Source organism: Cottoperca gobio, chromosome 2, assembly GCF_900634415.1.
Source record: "Cottoperca gobio chromosome 2, fCotGob3.1, whole genome shotgun sequence".
NCBI lineage: Eukaryota > Metazoa > Chordata > Actinopteri > Perciformes > Bovichtidae > Cottoperca > Cottoperca gobio.
Genome location: NC_041356.1, coordinates 7,270,035 through 7,288,535, shown reverse-complemented (window position 1 = coordinate 7,288,535; position 18,501 = coordinate 7,270,035). Strand labels below are relative to the sequence as shown.

At 46.0% G+C, this 18,501-nt stretch overlaps 1 protein-coding gene across 2 annotated transcripts in view; it reads left to right on the top strand.

The window, feature by feature from the left end:
- pard3ba (par-3 family cell polarity regulator beta a) overlaps positions 1–16,331 on the top strand; it is a 142,496-nt gene extending 126,165 nt beyond the window's left edge. For both annotated transcript variants that reach the window (XM_029449327.1, XM_029449318.1), the window contains 2 exons: positions 3,353–3,429; positions 15,003–16,331. In XM_029449327.1, coding sequence (XP_029305187.1) covers positions 3,353–3,429; positions 15,003–15,393 — 468 coding nt within the window. In that variant the 3' untranslated portion in view covers positions 15,394–16,331. The remainder of the gene's footprint in view (positions 1–3,352; positions 3,430–15,002) is intronic.
- Positions 16,332–18,501: the final 2,170 nt, after the last annotated feature.

Sequence of the window (18,501 nt, the reverse complement as noted above, 5' to 3'; positions counted from 1 at the left end):
GGGTGAGGTTGCCAACAGGAGGTGGGCATGGGGTGCCAGGCAGAGGCTCCACACTGAGACACATGCGTAATTAGCATCCAAGATGGATGGAGGGAGGGAGAAAGAAAAGGATGGAAGAGGAATAGATGGAAGTACAGGAGGCTAATTATGCTGTTTGGCAAGAGACGGTGCAGGAAAGCGGTTTGGAAAAGGCAAATCTGAGCATCTCAGTCACAGGATGAAAGCCCTGCTCAGGCATCGTGTCAAAGCACTTGGACTCTCATTTGAGCTTTATTGTATATACGAGCATCGCAAATTTACAGCGAAGCCAAAAGTGCTCCAAGAAATTCATTTCCTGATCTCCGGCAATACTTTCTGATGAATACGACAGCTGTGCTGCTGGAGTTGATTGGTGCGTCTTTGTGTGTGTGTGTGTGTGTGTGTGTGTGTGTTGCAAGTGTATCGTCTGGCACTGTCGACACAGGGCTTTCTAATTTGGAAAAATGGAAAAGTGACTTTTTGCTCATTCACACACGCGCCAAGCACTCCGCCTGAGCGTTTGTCAGCTGGTGAATTGCGGCAATGACTCAGCACAATGATACACTTTATAAGAAAGATTGATCCTGATATGTTTAGGCTAATGTGCTTTCCCTGATGACAACATGTTAAAAAGCGGACTGAGGAGCTGCTGATAAGGTTTGGCTGTATTGCACACGAATGCACGCACACAACCGCAGTGAACTCCGAGATTAACAAAGTCTTTCAGCTTTACAATTTTCCCACATGACACATTAATGAGAAGTAGGAAATTCTCTATTGTGGTCTGGCACGGGCTCCACAGAGAATCTGGCTTTCTGTCAGCTACTGTCTGCACAAGACATTAACTTTTCCACTGATAACCACTTACACATGCCACATGCATATACCGCAGATACACACAGCACTGTATGTGATGTCACCAGGTCCAGGATGAGGACGTGAACTTGCGTGGCGTGCGAGGAATAACAAAATGCGCGTCATCGCTCTTCACCTCCGGAGCTGTGAAGACGAGGCTCTTTGCTCTATGACCGCCTCCTCCGAAGTCTGACTTTTTGTTCTAACCTGAATGAATTTCATATTGCTGTTTTACCAGTTGCCATGGTGAGACTCAGACTTGTGTATGTATGTGTGTGTGTGTGTGTGTGTGTGTGTGTGTGTGTGTGTGTGTGTGTGTGTGTGTGTGCGTGCGTGCCACAGCAGTATTTTGAGGCACATCATCTGGCACTGAAGCTGGCTGTCTAATTTGGGGAAATGGGCTTCTGCATGAAAAGCATCCATATGACATCCGTGTGTGTGTGTGTGTGTGTGTGTGTGTGTGTGTGTGTGTGTGTGTGTGTGTGTGTGTGTGTGTGTGTGTGTGTGTGTGTGTGTGTGTGTGTGTGTGTGTGTGTGTGTGTGTGTGTGTGTGTGTGTGTGTGTGTGTGTGTGTTTAATAAAGGAATCATTCGGACCTATGTCTGCAGGCTAATATGTTAATACAATCAATGGACAAAGAATTTCACTCGTGTTATCCAAACACACATTTCCTCCCCTCCTCATCTTCCTCTTCCTCTTCCCTTCTCCCCACGCGTCATGCTCAGAAGATGTATGATGTCTCGTTCAACGCGCACACATCGCCGCACACGCACAGAAGGTCTTCCACCTGAGTCCCAGCTTCTTGCTGACACTAATGTCCCCTTCACCTCACATTATGCATAATGTCCCCTACCTAACGCAAACACACCGCCATCCAAAAGACGGAGCATTCGCTTCCAGACATCGTATTAAACCTGCGCACATATGCCTTCCCCGACTACCACAATATTAACATATACACACACACACACAGGCACACACACAGAGGCACAAAACCACTTTAGTGAGTCGAGCAGCAGCCTTGCCTCTGATGTGCTTTCACTTCCTGGCTCCCATTCAGAGACATTAGAGCTCCCTACATTACATGCTAATGATATCTGGTAATGCGCCGCTGCTACATTGACATGCAGAATGAGTTTGAACTCATACGTACATGCAAAACACAGCGATACACTCGCCCTGCATGGAGTCATTTACACCCTCTATAGTGTGTGTGTGTGTGTGTTTGTGAAATTACATTCTGTGTATGTGGCTCTGATAGCCTGGATCAAGCGTGTTTACCTCTTCAGAATGAGCGTCTGTCGGACCTGTGATTGCTTGTTTATGTACACACATGTCGGTTATTGTATGTACGGCTGCTTCGGCGTGTTTGACCAAACGTGCCGGAGTGTGCGTGCTACACTACAGCGTGTTTGACCGGTGAAATGTCCTCTGAGTAAACAGCCTGTGTTTGTGTGTGGAAACTGTGAGCCCAGAACCTAGATTACAGATGATTGAAGCGGCATGCTCTCTCTCTCCTCTCTGTCTTTGTTTAAACCCCCTCGTATTGTTGTAACCTTACACCACTTGCGCAACTCCATTTGACACCACGTCTTTTTCTTTACATGTTCGCCTCCGATCCACTCTGAGCTGGTGCTTTTCACACCAAAACAGGATGATTTAACACCTTCCTCAAACACTTTCCGTTAGTGTGGAACAGGAGTGTGCACAGACACTGTGAGAGGATGAAACGTCCACAACATATTCCCTCTTTTGGTGTTAAGACGATGGTGGAGGGTGCTAATGTGTCACTCCAAAATCAAACCGTGTAATGAGCTGTTGTGCATCGAGGTTTAGCCTTCCGAGGCCAAACTGTGTCTGTCCTACTCTCCTATCGCATGATGCCTTTAATCCACCGTTGTTTGCCAACAGAAGAGATTTAGCTCTACTACTTTGGCGTTCCAGTGTGGACACAAAATGACCTGAAACTGTGTACCAAAGTTCATATGTAAACAGCATTTCCAGATTGATCCTGCTGAGCCTGGACGTGGCTTTAATCAATCACTTCCTGGTGTTTGTGGATGACAACAACCTCCTCTAGATGTAATTGTCTCCATATAACTGGCATGTTTGCATGAACCGTACACACACATGTTGAATGGAAGGGGCACGTCGCTTCCATGTGGTCACTTGTGTTTACGTTTCCACATGTGGGGGCGTTCCATGAGTTCTGCCGCTCTTGTTTTGTGTTTCCTCTGAAGGCTGCACACGAACACGTGCATGCTGTAAATGCTTGATGTACATCCACTGAATTGGAATATTACTGAGGTTAAACCTATAGCCTGAGGATATGTTTGTTCTGCTTCAATAAGCCCAGAATCCACAAACATCTCTCCCGGAGTTCAACACCTTGCTCAAGGGTATTTTGTCTGTTGAGTGACTGAAGCTTGGTCCTTTTTAGTCTACATGCTTACATTCCCTGTCCCGTGTCTCCTCACAGATGGCAGCCAGGGGAGCCGAATCTCGAGCCGCGCCCCGCTACGAAGAGGTGGACCGGCAGTACCCCACGCACCCCAGGTGAGACCACTCTGTGTGTGCTTTAGTCTTCAATGCAGGAAATAAAGGGATAAGTTCTCGCCACTCCCTCCCTTTGTGTCTCCATCACTCACACACACATACACACACGGCACAGACTAATCCTCTTTGGAGCTTATAATTAAATCTGGAGTGTTTGCCTTGGGAGCGTCTACTCATCCCAGGAATAGGAGTGCTCAGCTCTCCAGAGAGCAGGGCACAGGCAGGAGGATCACACACACACACACACACACACACACACACACACACACATGCACAGAGGATGGTATGAAGAATGTATAACCTCTAGTGTGGGTTTAACCAAACTGCACATGTTCCTTTATATTTGTATAAACGTTCCCATGTCAAATAAGGGACACTCATACCTGTCCAGATTTCCACAGTTCGTGTGTGTGTGTGTGTGTGTGTGTGTGTGTGTGTGTGTGTGTGTGTGTGCGCACACTGAGAAAACGCCATCTTCGTGATGTTCGCTGCCCCAACAGCGAAGTGGAGCGAGGAAAGTGAGAGGAGGAGAATGAGGAAAAGAGGGGACACCGGGATGGAAAGGAGGAGAGTGAGAAAAAGAGAACAGTCATTTCACGGGTTATTGCTCCTCCTGATATGACAGGCACCAGGGAGCGCAGACATCAGCACCGGCTCAGGGAGGAACGAGACACACTGAGAATCTGGGCGAGAGGAGGAGGGACACGAGCAAGCAGCGCAGGGACAGATTAGCCAGCTGTAACTGTGGAGACAAACCCAAATGGAGACAGACACACCCAGGGAGACATGCATGACCTTTGACAGCTCAAACTATACTTAAGTACAGTAACACAGGAAGAAGAAGCTCGCCATACACTCAAAACTTTCCACGCAATAACATTGAAGCAAGGGCGGTAAATTGAAAGCAGTCATTTGGACATGTCATTGCAGGGTAACCACAGGTGTTATTGATAAATGTAATTATGGTCTTGTTCTATTTAGTTTGCCTCAGCCATGCCAGTGAGCCAGCGTGCTCAGTAGCAGAGCCCTGGCACACCTTACTGGAACAGGGCCATAATTAATGTTATTAATTACACCTGTGTTTCACCAAGGCCGTGTCAAAATGGCTTCTGTGTAAAGCGGTTTCAACGTTCCTGCCTTGCAAATTGAATCTCTTTGGATTTCACGTCGTTGTTTTGACATTTTGAAGACGTCAACTTGGACTTTTTTTTCCTCTATTACTCCAGAGAAATGATCAATAGACAATGAAACATAATCATTAGTTGCAGCCCTGCTCTAATGCCTACACTGTCTTACAGCATACTAATAAATACACTGAATTATTGGAATATATTATATAAAATGACAGCTCACATGTTTTCTATTTAAGGCATTAAGTAGCAGTCATCATGTTCTCTGGCTTTTATTATTAGGTATGAAGATAAAACTACAGGTTCAAATTATGTTCATTACCTCAAGAAATGTTTGTATTGTTATTTAATTGTTATTCATCTCCTCTTTGAAGTATTTTTAGACCCAAGACCCATAGGAAGCCATCCATTTGAAATGCATGCGCCACAGTCGACATGCTTCTGGGGATATTTGCCTCAGCAGAAGAGCAAAAGCAAGAGAATAAAGTGCCAGATAGAGTTTGAACACTATTCAAACTTACATATTTTTGTTCTTGTTTCTGTAGAGATAAATCACGACTCCTCAGTCCCCCCCCCCCCCCCCCCCCCCGCAAAAAACTCCTCCGACTCCCCCTCGCATAAATACAAGAGGCAAGAGGAGGGGACGCAAATGTATTCCGGGAATAATTTTTTTTCATCGGAGGGAAAAACAGGCGAAAAAGAGAGAGAGAGAGCAGACACAGAAGAGAATTGAATGCATTTTTCAAAGTGGAGCTGAACTTTGTGCAAATTCCCCCCGGGGGCCGCCATTATTGAAAGCCATTTCCTCTCAAAATGAGTGCGGCTCCACCATTGGCCTGGCTCTCATTAGCATACATTTGGCCTGCCTTTGTGTGGAGCCGGCTGTGGCTGCAGCTGGAGGGGTGGGAGTGAAGGAGGTGTGTGTGTGTGTGTGTGTGTGTGTGTGTGTCAGTGTAAATGTGTGTGCATGGATAGTACAGGAGATGTAGCAAAGCACCTCACAGATGGGAGCAAATGGAGAGAGAGGAGAGGAGAGGTATGAGTCAGAAGGAAGGGGATGAAATGTTACCTTCAGTGTTGTGTTGCAGCGTTAAGGAACACAGTATATTCCACCACCACCAGTATATTTCTCATGTTACCTTCTCTCTTCCTTGATTGTATCAGAAAACATTTCTCACCTCCTGCAGTACAGAATGTTATTAAACCGAGATCTGCCTGGCTATTCTCGCCTCTCAAATCAAGAGTTTCTTTGGAACTGAAGGAGTGGATGCCAGAATAGCAGTGAAAGAAAGTGGACGTCAGCCTGGGACTTAGTGCCGAGAGCTACTGCACGGCAGCCAACAAGCGATGCTGATGTCTGGGAAAGAGGATTTGGAAAGAGGGCTGGAAGTGGCAGCGTCGAAAGGTTTGCCCCCAGGGAGGGAGGGAGTGCTGCTTTGGCTCTTACCTCTGTCTCCGTTGGCCGTTAACGCTGGGGTGCAGCTCAGCCCGCGGATAGGCTCTGTGCTTGGGGACACACACAGATGCACGTGCACACACCGCCATATGGAGAATATTAACATCATTACCAATTCAAAGCGGCAGGTCATGAGCGCAGCGACCCGGCCCCGGGTTATCCAATCAGAGCAACCCCTGACCCACTCCCCAAGGTGATTGGATTAGGGGGCCGGCTTGGCGCGGCTACGCTGCTGGCCGGGGCTGATAATTGGTTGATTAATGTGAAGCTGATGGCCAGTGAGTCAGAGAGCAGAGTGTGTGTGTGTGTGTGTGTGTGTGTGTGTGTGTGTGTGTGTGTGTGTGTGTGTGTGTTTGTGGAGCAAAGGTCTTTAAAGGTTGTTGTTTCGTTTTTTTAAAGTTTTCAGCAGTGATCACTTGTTGTCATGTGATGGACACCATTCATTAAACATAACAAAGCAGAATTCTTCGGTCAGTCCGCCAATAACCCAACACGGGGTCCACATCAGGCCGGGTCCAAATGATGTTCAGTCTCAGAGTGCAGCAGGAATGAGTCAGCATTTTTGCACTTCTGGTTCAATTTGTTTTTGAATGTTATTTTGTGTGATGCTTGAAATAGGGTCTTTGGTTACCACACAAGCTAAGGAAAATATTTACTACATCATAAAATACACCAGCAACTACGCCACCAGGGGAACTTTGAAGTGTTTACATGTCTTAAAGAAGGCGGTTGCCAACAAGTGGCTCAATGAGACACTAGTCTGCCTTTAGCTTAGTGGTGGTGACGTAAGGTCATGCAACCGTGGTGGAGTTCGTTTATAGCCATTAACTTTAGAAGATCATTCTGCCGCCTGTGTTGGCTCCCGTTTCTGTTTGGTCCATGTGGTTCAGCGACTGTCCTCGGGTCCCTTTTGGATCTGGTCTCCTTTTTTGGACTCCTGAAGACCTCTAGCATGTACATCGTGCTGTCATTTGAAGGAGCCTCTCGGGTTCTTTGTTTGTGGAGTGAACGCTCAGTGCTCTCATCAAGCGCTCTCTGTCCCTCCTTAAAAACCAGAGGGTAACGTCTCCATTGTCCTCAGCATGTTGAGTATCCTCCGGTATGTGGGAAAGTGTCCCTTAAGGACTCTTATCTGACCTTCCTGAAAAGTGCACACACTTTGCAGTCCTACAGCCACTTGGTTTTCTCCACCATGCCTCAGCACTTGAACCTTTTCACCCAGGGCTCTGTCTCCTCTGGACTAAATGAGCCATGTCCAGCCTGGACATACTTAGAAACACAGAATAAGAAAGAATAAGGGTCTCGGCCCCCCTCTGAGTGAAAGCAATCTGTTGATCAGAATAGGATGAACAAGAAAGGAAAGAAACCCCGAGACCTTTTCATTCATTTTTGCTTCTTTGTCTGATTTTGTCAACTGGAAATAAGCTCCCATAGTGTCGCTCCTCACACATTTGAATGTTTGTATTTATTGCAAAGGTCCGTAACATCGTTGCGTCCCGCAGTTCGAGACTCCCAAAGAATCCCGATGGCATTTTTCAAGGTCAGGGGAGAAATCCTATTTTCGCTGCACTCGCCCCGTCTTTATTAAAAACTAATCCTGCTTCTCACAGTTTCATAAGTGATCAAGTGATTCTCCGCTCGCTGCTGTCCAGCTGTCGAATGACTCACTTTAAACTCTCCCCACTCGGTTACAGTTATTGTCTCTGTAACTCATTACATTTCTCCGGTCCTGGAGAGTCTTTCGTTTTTCTACATTTAGCCCATAACAGCTGCTAATATCTTTCCAAGACCTTACGTGATTGATTTAAAAGGTGATGTGACCCCCCCCCCCCCCCCCCTCCTTTTATTGTTGAATAAGCACCCCGAGAGCATCTGAAGCAATGTGCAGATTATTTTGTTTGATTTCCCGAGAGGCGTCCTGACCCCTTTCTTATTTGCGGGCCCTCTTTTTTATTTATGAAGGAACGGGCCCCATTGGTGTGCAGAGGCGGCCGTGTTTGTCCTGCTAGGGGTGTTTGCGCTCAGACACGGGACAATGTAATGGAATCAGCAGTAGGAAATGAAAGGGCTTTAGCTAGCTCTGCCACATGCACTGCTCAGGCAGCAGTGGCTCTACCTGTTTACAACCACGTCTCCTTTCTCTGGGCTTTTCCCTCCGACTCCATCAATCCTTTTGTTTTTGCTTTTGTTTATATCACTTTTACGTCTCCCCCTTCCATCCCTCTCTCCCAAAATAAAAATCATCTCTTTATGAATAAACCAAAAGACGTACACTTTGAGGCCTCGGCGCTCTTTATGAGCTCAGTTAGAAATACAAAGACTGTCATGTACAAGTCTGCATGACGTTCAGTCCGCAAATACAGACGGACAGGCAGCTCTGTGGAAGACGCACAGGAGTCAGCGTGAATTCAAATGTTCTCTTCTTTGCTCAGAATGGAATGAAATATAATAGAAAGGGCATAAAGTGAACTCGATTTGAACTGTGAAGAATCTGAGAAATAGAAAATGAGTTGCGACTTGCCTTAAAGTTTCTGCTTTCCCATCTGTTTCTGCCGTTAGCCGTCACTGCTGTTCCCCAGCACGTCTCTATTACATGATAACTCTCCCTCTTGGAGTGCTGTCCAAGAAGTAAATCTGACCTTTGACCTCCTTAGTAATGGCTGCATTTACTTTTTGGTGGTGCAGGAATGTACAATTCGTTGTACTCTTGCAGTCATTGTCATTCACTCTGCACAACAGCAGCAGGTAGATGTAGTGCAAGTCATTAGAATCAAATGAATCCCAATGTTGTAGAATAAACGGTTATTGATGGTCGTCTGAAGCACGGCATCACTAAAGTGATGAATGAGTCATTACATGAGCTTCATGAGAGTACCTATTCTAAGTGTACATACTGTTTGCCCTGGTGCCTCCCGTCTCTCCTCGCCTGCTCATTTCCAGCAGAAAGCTCCCACTCTGCAGCCGGTCCCACCGCTACCTGCCACTGATACATTTCACATCCCTTGTCACTGCTCAGTACATAGTAGCAGAGAGTGTAAACACGGGCCCATTTAGATGAAGCACGTGTGTCTAGGTGAGAGCCAATTTCCACTGCTGTTGTTGACATAGCCCGGTTTGATTAGCAGCGCTGCCTCTGCGGCCAGGGCCAGAGTGGCTAATGGTTTCCTCTGTAGCGGAGCCAGCGGGCCTGCTCTGTGTCTGTAGCACTCAGCTAGCACAGCGCCATTAGCGCCACGACTGTGTGTGTGTGTGTGTGTGTGTGTGTGTGTGGGGCTGTGCAGGGTTAGTTAGGACAAGGATGAATTTGGAGAATCTGGAGAATGCATCATACACTAATGAGTATGCCAACTTGCTTAACATACTGTGTTACATCTTTTAAAACAAACCATTTTTTACAGTAATTGATGACCGTGTTTGTGCTCTGGCTACAACTTATCATCAAGAGACCACGGACACTGGTTTCACTATATTAAATAAATGAAGGCTTTTCCTGCTACTTTTTCTCCTACAAATGATGACACGTTTAACCCAGGAAAGTGTGCGCGGACATGCATATGAATGTCTGCGTGTGGGAGTGTTTGGCAGTGAAGTGCAGCAGCTGTTTTTCTGCAGAGCAATTAATGCATTCTGCATGCAACGCGTGTCTGTTGCTCATCACTTGACTAGCAGGTGAGCACAGAGCTGGCAGTTGTGCTTACATATGCATCCGTGTTGCATCTGTATGTTCTCATAATAATGAATTATATGTGCAAATGTCACTTATTTGAGTGCAGTTTAATGTTTTAACATTTGCACTCATTTATTATGCATGCGTGTGTGTGTGTGTGTGTGTGTGTGTGTGTGTGTGTGTGTGTGTGTGAAGAAAAGAAGACAAACAAACATGCATCCTTAAACTTTAAGCAGAAGGCAGAGTAGGTAAGTAGTACGAAGTAAAGAATAATATATTCAGTAGAATCGCAATGTTTCATTCTTCAGGCATTTGTTTTTGTCTCTATACATAACTAACTGGAAAAGTGTTTTATTTAACCGCACAATATGTATCTTTCTGCCACTCTCAATCAAAACAATAGCAAAAGACGTAGCAGGGGATCAGGGGAGTTTGTCCCGGGTAGGATTCATTTATTGTTCATTGTTAGTTGGGAGCTAAATTATCCACAGAGGTCTCCGAAACAAACGCACCCGATGATTAAAAGCAGTGAAAGCACTGAATGATGCAGTGTCATGTTACATATCAGAGTTTCTCCAACACTGTGCAGCTGCAGCTAACGTTTGCTCAGCTTGTTTCTCTGATAACTTAAGATCCAGACGTCCGATGACTAAAATCCTTCATCCTCGTAGAGTCGAGAAACCACCAAGATGGTCTTCTCTAATATATATATATATATATATAGTAGATTTATTTATTAGTTTAGTATATGTTTTGCGCCATACTGTGCCAAACCTTTGTCTTAAAATAAGTTTCTAACTACTGGGCTCTGAAATCAGGCCAAAAGATATTGTGAAATAGTGAAAAGTGAAAAATGCAGATCCCCAAGTGTGTGTGTGTGTGTGTGTGTGTGTGTGTGTGTGTGTGTGTGTGTGTGTGTGTGTGTGTGTGTGTGTGTGTGTGTGTGTGTGTGTGTGTGTGTGTGTGTGTGTGTGTGTGTGTGTGTGTGTGTAGGTCTGACAGAGACACATGGTTGTTTTCCAGCTGTTTAGGACCAGGATGGTGAGTGTGGGGTGTAATAAGGCGTTGGGTGGGGGGGGGTTGTTTACTAATTTCCTCCTTCCGTTTCCTAGGGGCAGGTGCAGGGTAAGCCCCTTCACCCCCTATTCCCCATGCTATCACCATACACACAAATTCCTCCCTGTCATAAGGCGGAAGCGATGCCTACATGGCAACACACATGATGACACACACACATTTTCCCTTCACTGTTGTAATCATATACACTCCCAACACACATTCACATGCATATAAATACGCATGGAATATTCAAGCTGTCATTTGCTCCCAACACACACACACACACACACACACACACACACACACACACACACACACACACACACACACACACACACTCTGAGGGTGGGTGGGAGTGTGGTATATGGTGCTGATGTGCTTGAAGTGTGAGTCAGATGTATTACACGGCGTGTCATTACAGCTTTCCACTCTAGTTGGTCCCTGCGGTTCACATCACACCCTGCGCTGCTGCTCTATATAGACCTCAGAGGGACAGACGACTGTCTACATCGGCCTCCTGCTAAACCTCCTCTTCTCCTGTCGGCCTCTCCCTTTCTTTACACCGTCTCCATTTTCTCTTTCCTCATTTTACTGCAAATGCATCCAATTTAAAGGTAGGACATAGAACTACTTTTCCCACCAAAAGGTTTATACGTATACACAAATAACTATTTGAAGAAAAGATATGATGAATAATGATGGAAATACATTTACTGGTGACTTATAGAGACGTGCGGTTCAGTTTCATTGCAATGTAATCAGTAAATGACCCCTTCGGACTGAGTAATGTCATCCCGACTGTCACTCCCATGTCAGTTGTAACTGCTGCTTTGTTAATGATGGCTGTATTTCACCAGTACATTAAATAACAACAGGGAAATAAATAAACCTAGTACTAATTCATTCTTGAAAGTCTTTCCATTTCCCTTTTCTGACAGCTATTTATTTATTTCAACATCGCTCATGGAAACATCTCATTTGCATTTGTCTTTGACATTTCAAAAGTGTTGCGCAAAACTCTCCTGACAGCTGCATGAAAACACGCATGTCTCTTATTGTCAGAAGCTCTCTTCATGCTGGATTAGCGGAGCTCCTTTAATAATTGTCATTACCGACGCCAACCGAGGTTGTGTTTCGGCAGGAATCCGCCATTTTTGGCAGGTTTTTTGTCATTTAAAAGCTCTGGAGGATATCTCCACCCTGTCCTGTAACTCACTTATGTTTTAAGTGGCAGACGGGAGAACCAACACCCAGCATCTCTTACACATCGCTTCATGATTATATGGAACTTCTTTGGCGTGTACTTTCTGTGTTTTTATTTCTTTCACCTTCTCACGCTTCCCCTCTCTCGTAGCACGCAAACTTACCGATGAGGTTACGCAAGTTAACAAGTAAACAAAAGATCTCGTGCCGACACTTGGGATATACAAACGCAGCGATGCGCTCTTCCTCTGGCTCGCTCTGGGACATTCGACATGGCGTGAGGACATTTCAGGTTAGCTGACTCACACAAAGACGAAACGCATTCCCTGCCCAACATCTCCCGACCAGGCTGCAGCCAGCTGTGTGACCCAGGGATGAGGAACTCTCTGTGGGTCACTGAGGCCCGTGGACCCCCTAATCCCCCAGCTGCTGTGCACACACACACACACAGATACACAAATGCTATGAACCACAATATGTCAGGGCCTGCCCTATGTTTGTTTTTATGCAATGGTTTCATAGTAATATCGCACATTTTGATGGAGATCAAGGTCCAACACTTCTGCTCCTTCTGCAAACACTTTTAAAATGTCAGACACTCACCTCCCTGAAGAAACATAAGTACTCCCATATGAGCAGCCATTACTCCTGGACTACTAGGCCTCGTAATGCCAGGGTCAAAGGTCATCCAGACCCATTTACCCTGGCACTTCAGGAATTTATCCTACTTCATTTATCCCTTCCAGAAAACAAAGAGCGTATTTAAGGGGTGCTTTCACGCCTACACTGGTGTGTTTAGGTTCGCTTCGTTTAATTTGAGTTAATTAGTTAATTAATTGAAACAGATGAGTCTATCAGTGATTGTAAAGCAAAGTTACGGTAATGGACCTTGTTTTTCCCTCAAATTTGCGTCCACAAGTGTCACGTTTGTCCAAGGATGGCGTCGCAAAGATGGCGGAGGCATTTAAAATAACACCGTGCACATGGAGGATATTAAGGGGGGGAGGTCACAGAGGTGACGGAGAAAGAGAGGAAGATGAATATTCCAGTGGAAAAGATGTGGAAATTGAAGATTGCAGAGAGGGAGGTGATGAGAGAAGAATGGGGGAGCCAGCAGAGGTTCCTGTTTGGGTGGCCCTGAGTCGGATAGAGGACCCAGGTGTTCCCCCTCCTCTACCCCTATATCCTTCTTTATTTTCCTCTCTGCCTCCCCTGGTGGCCTTCACCATTTAATCTGGATTAATGAGGAGGTTGACCTTCGTCTCGCTTTCCCTCTCTAGCGTTTTTCACTCCACGCCAGGCTTTTACATGGAGGAGTATTTAGTTTTCACCCAGACTCCCTCCACATCTGCTCCTTTTCTACCGCTCAGATCTCCTTTTATGCCTCCTTACCTTATCTCTCAGGCCTTTGCAATGCATGTGTGCATGTCTCTCTGCGTGCGTGCGTGCGGCTCGGTCTTTCCTGCTCTGCTGACTGACAAGGCAGCGCTGTTCATTCTTGGGACCACCTGTGTATCCTGTCCCAGCGCTCTGTTTGGGTGGTCAGGCCTCCCAGCCCACAGAAAACACACTGATATCTTGGACACACACACATATAGAAATGCACGTCACCACGGTCCATGAATATCCTCAAGGGAAGTCCTCCTATGCACACACACACACACACACACACACACACACACACATGCACAAGCTGTGTGCGACCTAATCTGTGGTGAGTGAGTCATTCTAATTGGCCAGTCAACAGGTGCCGAGCTGGACTCGAGGGAGTGGACAGAGGAGACGCAGGGATATGATTGCAGAACAAGGGAGAGGGCTAAGCTCAAGGCTTCTGTATAATAACTACAGTGGGAGCCATTGTTGAAGGGTGGGAAGTAAATGTCTAACTCTGTTCCGCCGCTCTCTGCCGCTGATTGATGTGCTATAATAATTTGAACTGTAGCCAGTTAACGGAACATGTTTAGACCAACACTAGCGTCAGCAAATGTGTGTTTGCGTGCACTTAAATGTTTGTTTTCTGCAGTTAATTGATTTCTTCAATGTTATTTATACAAGAACCTTGGTGTCTGTAATCTGGATATAGAGATATCTATTTCTGGATATAGAGATATCTATTTTAGATTTATCCTTGGAAAAACCATGGGACAGATCTTTGTAAAGAAAAAGAAATCACCAAGATTATGCAAAAATTAGTATTCTTTCCAATATCGCGAAGCGTATCGCAATTAGAATCTCATTTACTACGAACAGTTTGTGCACATAAAGTCAAATATACCTTGTAGCATTGTACTAATGAGCTCCTATATATGGCCTTAAAGAGGTAGTGACGTGGTCTTTGTTTGCAAAGATACTTCATTTGTGATGTTGACGGGGCTCCTTGTAGATCACCACTTTTAAAAATAGGAGAGTTTCCCTTCCAGCTAGGCCGACCAAGACCTGACTTTTAGATTTGCTTACTTGCTGGAGCTAGATGTGTGTGTCACCCAGCGCTGGAAACAGCACATAAGATGGAAAACATTTGAATGGGCCTGTGAAAGGTGAGCAGCCCTCCCTTTTTTCTTTTCTCTGCCCCCTCTCTCACTTCCTCTCCTCTCTTTCTCAGTGTCTCTCCCTCTCTCTCCTTCCGTCTCCCCACGGCCCGCGTGTCGCCTTACCCAGGGGTTTAGCCCCTAATCACCCAGAGCTACGGGGAGGGAACCGGAGACTTCCAGCTGGCTGCCTCGTTACTGCAGACCCCTGGGACACACACACATTCCTACACACTCCAGCTAAACACACACACAGCCTCATATATGCTTACCAAGGCATTTGCTGTTATCTCTTGGCATCTCTCCATCCACGTTCCCCCCACAACTCGATCCTGCCAAGGCCACAGCCTCGCCACGTAAACTGAATAACAGGAGGAGGCTTACCGCAAGGGAGGGCCAAATCTGTGGCTCGTCCTCTACTCCAAACCAGTTCAAACCAGTGTTAAATATTGTCTACATACGTATACTCTATACGTACGTGTGTCAGACAGTCCTAAAAACCTTCTTCACTGACCACGTTTCTCTTTCAGGAGGGATCCATATGATTACCCCACCCACTCCAGACCCGTGCCAAGAGATCCTGCCCCCTACCCGGGCCACTACTCTGACCCTCCAGCCTCCAGCCACCCGGGCCGCGTGCAGCTCCCGCAGGCGCCCAACAACCAGCGCTACTACCCCTCGTCTCCCCGCGCAGAGCAGCAGCACCGTGCGGCAGTGAGGCAGGACGTTCCCCCGTCTCCCAACGCGGGCCGCAGAGGACGCCACTACAACGAAGCCGTCGGAGGGCGAGGAGACGGCTACCTGCAGGCCAGCTCGGGCCGCTACACCAGCCCGGAGAGGTACCCCGACACCGGGGAACGCTACGGAGACGAGAGACAGCCCGAGCAAAGGCGGAAGAACCCCTTGATCGGTGCGGTGTAAAGGTACTCAGAAAAGGATGTTGAAGGCCAGTCATACAAAGAATATAAATAAATAGTGTTTCCAGATTTGTGACACATGACATCAACGTGTAGAAGTGCGATTTAGCCATATTAGTTTATCTGATAAAAGAATAAGTGACGAGCTGGGAGGCTGAAATTAGACTTATTTTAGAACCATCTGGTCATAACTCTGTCCACAGGCCAAGACAGGTTTAACAAGCATTAAGGACTCACGCGTGTGTACATATATATAATCATGTTTGCGAGCGCTTTGTGTATAAGTGTGCCCATGTTTATATTAACAGGATCGTATTACGACAGATTTTATAATGTTGAATAAAAATGTAATTAAGGGCAATTAAATATATAGAGGTAACTTAGTACATGTTGTATAGAATCAACTCTTTTCCAGCATTTTGCACAAGCTGAACAAACTGGAGGAAATAGAGAGGGGGCACCTTGAGCAGCCGGACCAGCAGACACAGGAAGTTGAAGTCGACAAACAGGAAAAAGGAAGTAGCTCCCCTTCAAAGCGTCCTCTCGTCCTTGATGTTTGTCTCTTGGACTTCCTCTGCATCCTGCTATCACACTGTGTTGTTGTATGTGATGCCTTTGATTAAGTGGCAGTGGCTTATACATTTACCGTACATTTATCGAATGCTTTGTAAATGAGATATTTTTGTGGTGTTTTCTAATAAAAATGTATAAATCTTGATCCACACACAAGCTACATATTATAAGCGTAAGCCGTGTGACTGCTCATACACACACGGCGCAGCTAATGAAACATTTTATCTTTTAACATATCACTGCTGAAAGTCACTGCACTGAAAACTCATTAAATGTGTCGAATAGTGGTTTGATTCAATCATGCTGTCAAATAAATGCAGGATTTCTTTTTTAAATACAAATATTTTGCATTAAATATTTTTGAAATTCTCTCTTTCATCCTATTTCTGTTTCATTGAACCAATTATCCAGACTGTGCATGTTTAAAAATATCCAGTCAAACTACGGCAACGCTCTGAGTCATCACTTTAAAAATTCATTAAAATATTCAGCTTAATTTCTCTCAGCACAATCTCCAGATAAATTTGCCCTATGAGATGACTGATAAGAGTAGCCAGCGTTCTGATAATGACTAAATCATATTCAACAATTAGAAGCAGGGAAATCTCCACTGGAAAATGATTACTGCCCAATTTGCTCTCAGAAATAAAGATGGCACTGATTGGTGAAATTAGACTTGAAATGGGGAATAATTAGAGTGTGGAGAAGGCTTTTACTATCAGTTAGTGTTTAATTAGCGTCAAGGCCAACAAGGACCGGGCCTCTGCTGATCCGTCTCGTCTCTGCACCGCTCTGACCCTCCTCTGTCGGAGCGCAAATACACTTAAAAGCACATTTTGCACACGTCACGGATCCTGACCTACAAGCTGAGTAATAGCTATAAACAAATGCTTATTATAACCCGTTTCTATTCATATAGTACATATCAAAACAGCATCACAATGCACCACAAACCAGAAGCTGGATAAACAAAAACACAGCAGCTGTCTGCTGACCATCCTGTGATGACAAAACACACATTGAACTGATGGAGCAGCGCCGGAGGATGTTCACCCTCTTAAAAGAGGGTTTTGTATGTTTTGGGTCATTAACAGTCACATGCTCATGTGGGTTGACCATTACCAAAGGCATTACCATGCTGAATAATGCCACGTTAATGGCATTATGCGATGGTAATGCATGGAACATTGTGAAAAGCTCCCTTTTGGTGTGCTGATCAAAGACATTCCAGGATCTGAACTTTGTCAGCTGATGAAAACGTGCATTTATGGGCTATTTTTGACAAACCCTAAACAAACAGCCAGTGCCTCCTCACAACAACATACAAGTCTTTACTAAAGGCCCACTTACTTGCTTTTTCCTTCAACTGAAACCTCTAGAAAAAGCTACTAAGTGGACCTTGAGTTAAGATGTGTGGTCACGCTTAGATTCCACCAACTACTGCGATGGAAGTATTTTCCGGACCGTGTCTCTTCTTCTCACAGAGGGCATCTCACAGCACTTAAGTTGTCTCCGCTGCCCGTTCACTGTACTTTAAAGAATAACTACGCAGCCAACGGCCTCCTTCAAGTGCTTGTGGTCAGTTTGCTGCCAAAGACGATAAACAACGGCAACAACGGAACATCGGAGAATTAATTGCATTTAACGTCCATTAAAGGAAAGCTTTGAAATCCCTGTCGGGAGAGCTCGGCTGTAACACGTCTGATGTAGACGGTGTGTGTTTGTTCTGGAGAGACTTTAGTTCACTGGACGCGGTCACGGCCGTCAATACGCTGACATGCCTCACATCAGCAGGTTTCCTCTCCCTCTGCTTGATATGAAGCCCCCCCACCCCCCCCCCCACCCCTCCTTGAAAGCTATTTGTCTATTCTCTGCTCTTCGTTCAAGTTCCCCGACGATGCTGCTCGGTTCTTTTTGAAGATCCACTTACATTTTCTTCTTGTGTTATGAGTTTGAATTAATTTGACACCCTATAAGCCCACATTCTTGTCGCACTTCTTGAAAAGGAGGAGGACGGGGTGGGGGGGACGGGGTGGGGGGGTGAGAATGCAGAAGCACAGGCTGTTCCCCAGTCGATCGTCATGAACCACGGGTTGTGTGAGAATTCCCCGGTTATGTTCTCTCGGCATTACCTATTCTGCCAGCGCCCCTGCCGAACACCTTAGCTTGTTAGCATGTGTCAATCAAAAGGCGTGCTCTGGGGAGGGCAAAGTGGAGAGCTGAAACGGTTATCTCTCTCCCACACAGCTCCCAAAAAAAAGGTGTTCGAGATAGACAGAAAGAGATGGAGGGGGGGGGGGGTGTACAGTAGAGTGTGTGGGGACCCTCGCACCGCAGAGTGAAGGTACGGGTGAGTGCCCACGGTGACCTCGACCAGCTCTTGTCCCCCCCCCCCCTCCCTCTTCTTTCATCCTCTTCATTAAAGGCACATTCCACCACATTAGCCCGCTGTCCTTCTGTCCTTCACCTGCTGCCATTCATTTCAATTCAGCCCTCGTTAAGGCAACATGGTCTCGGAATGGAGAGTAGTGGGAGCGGG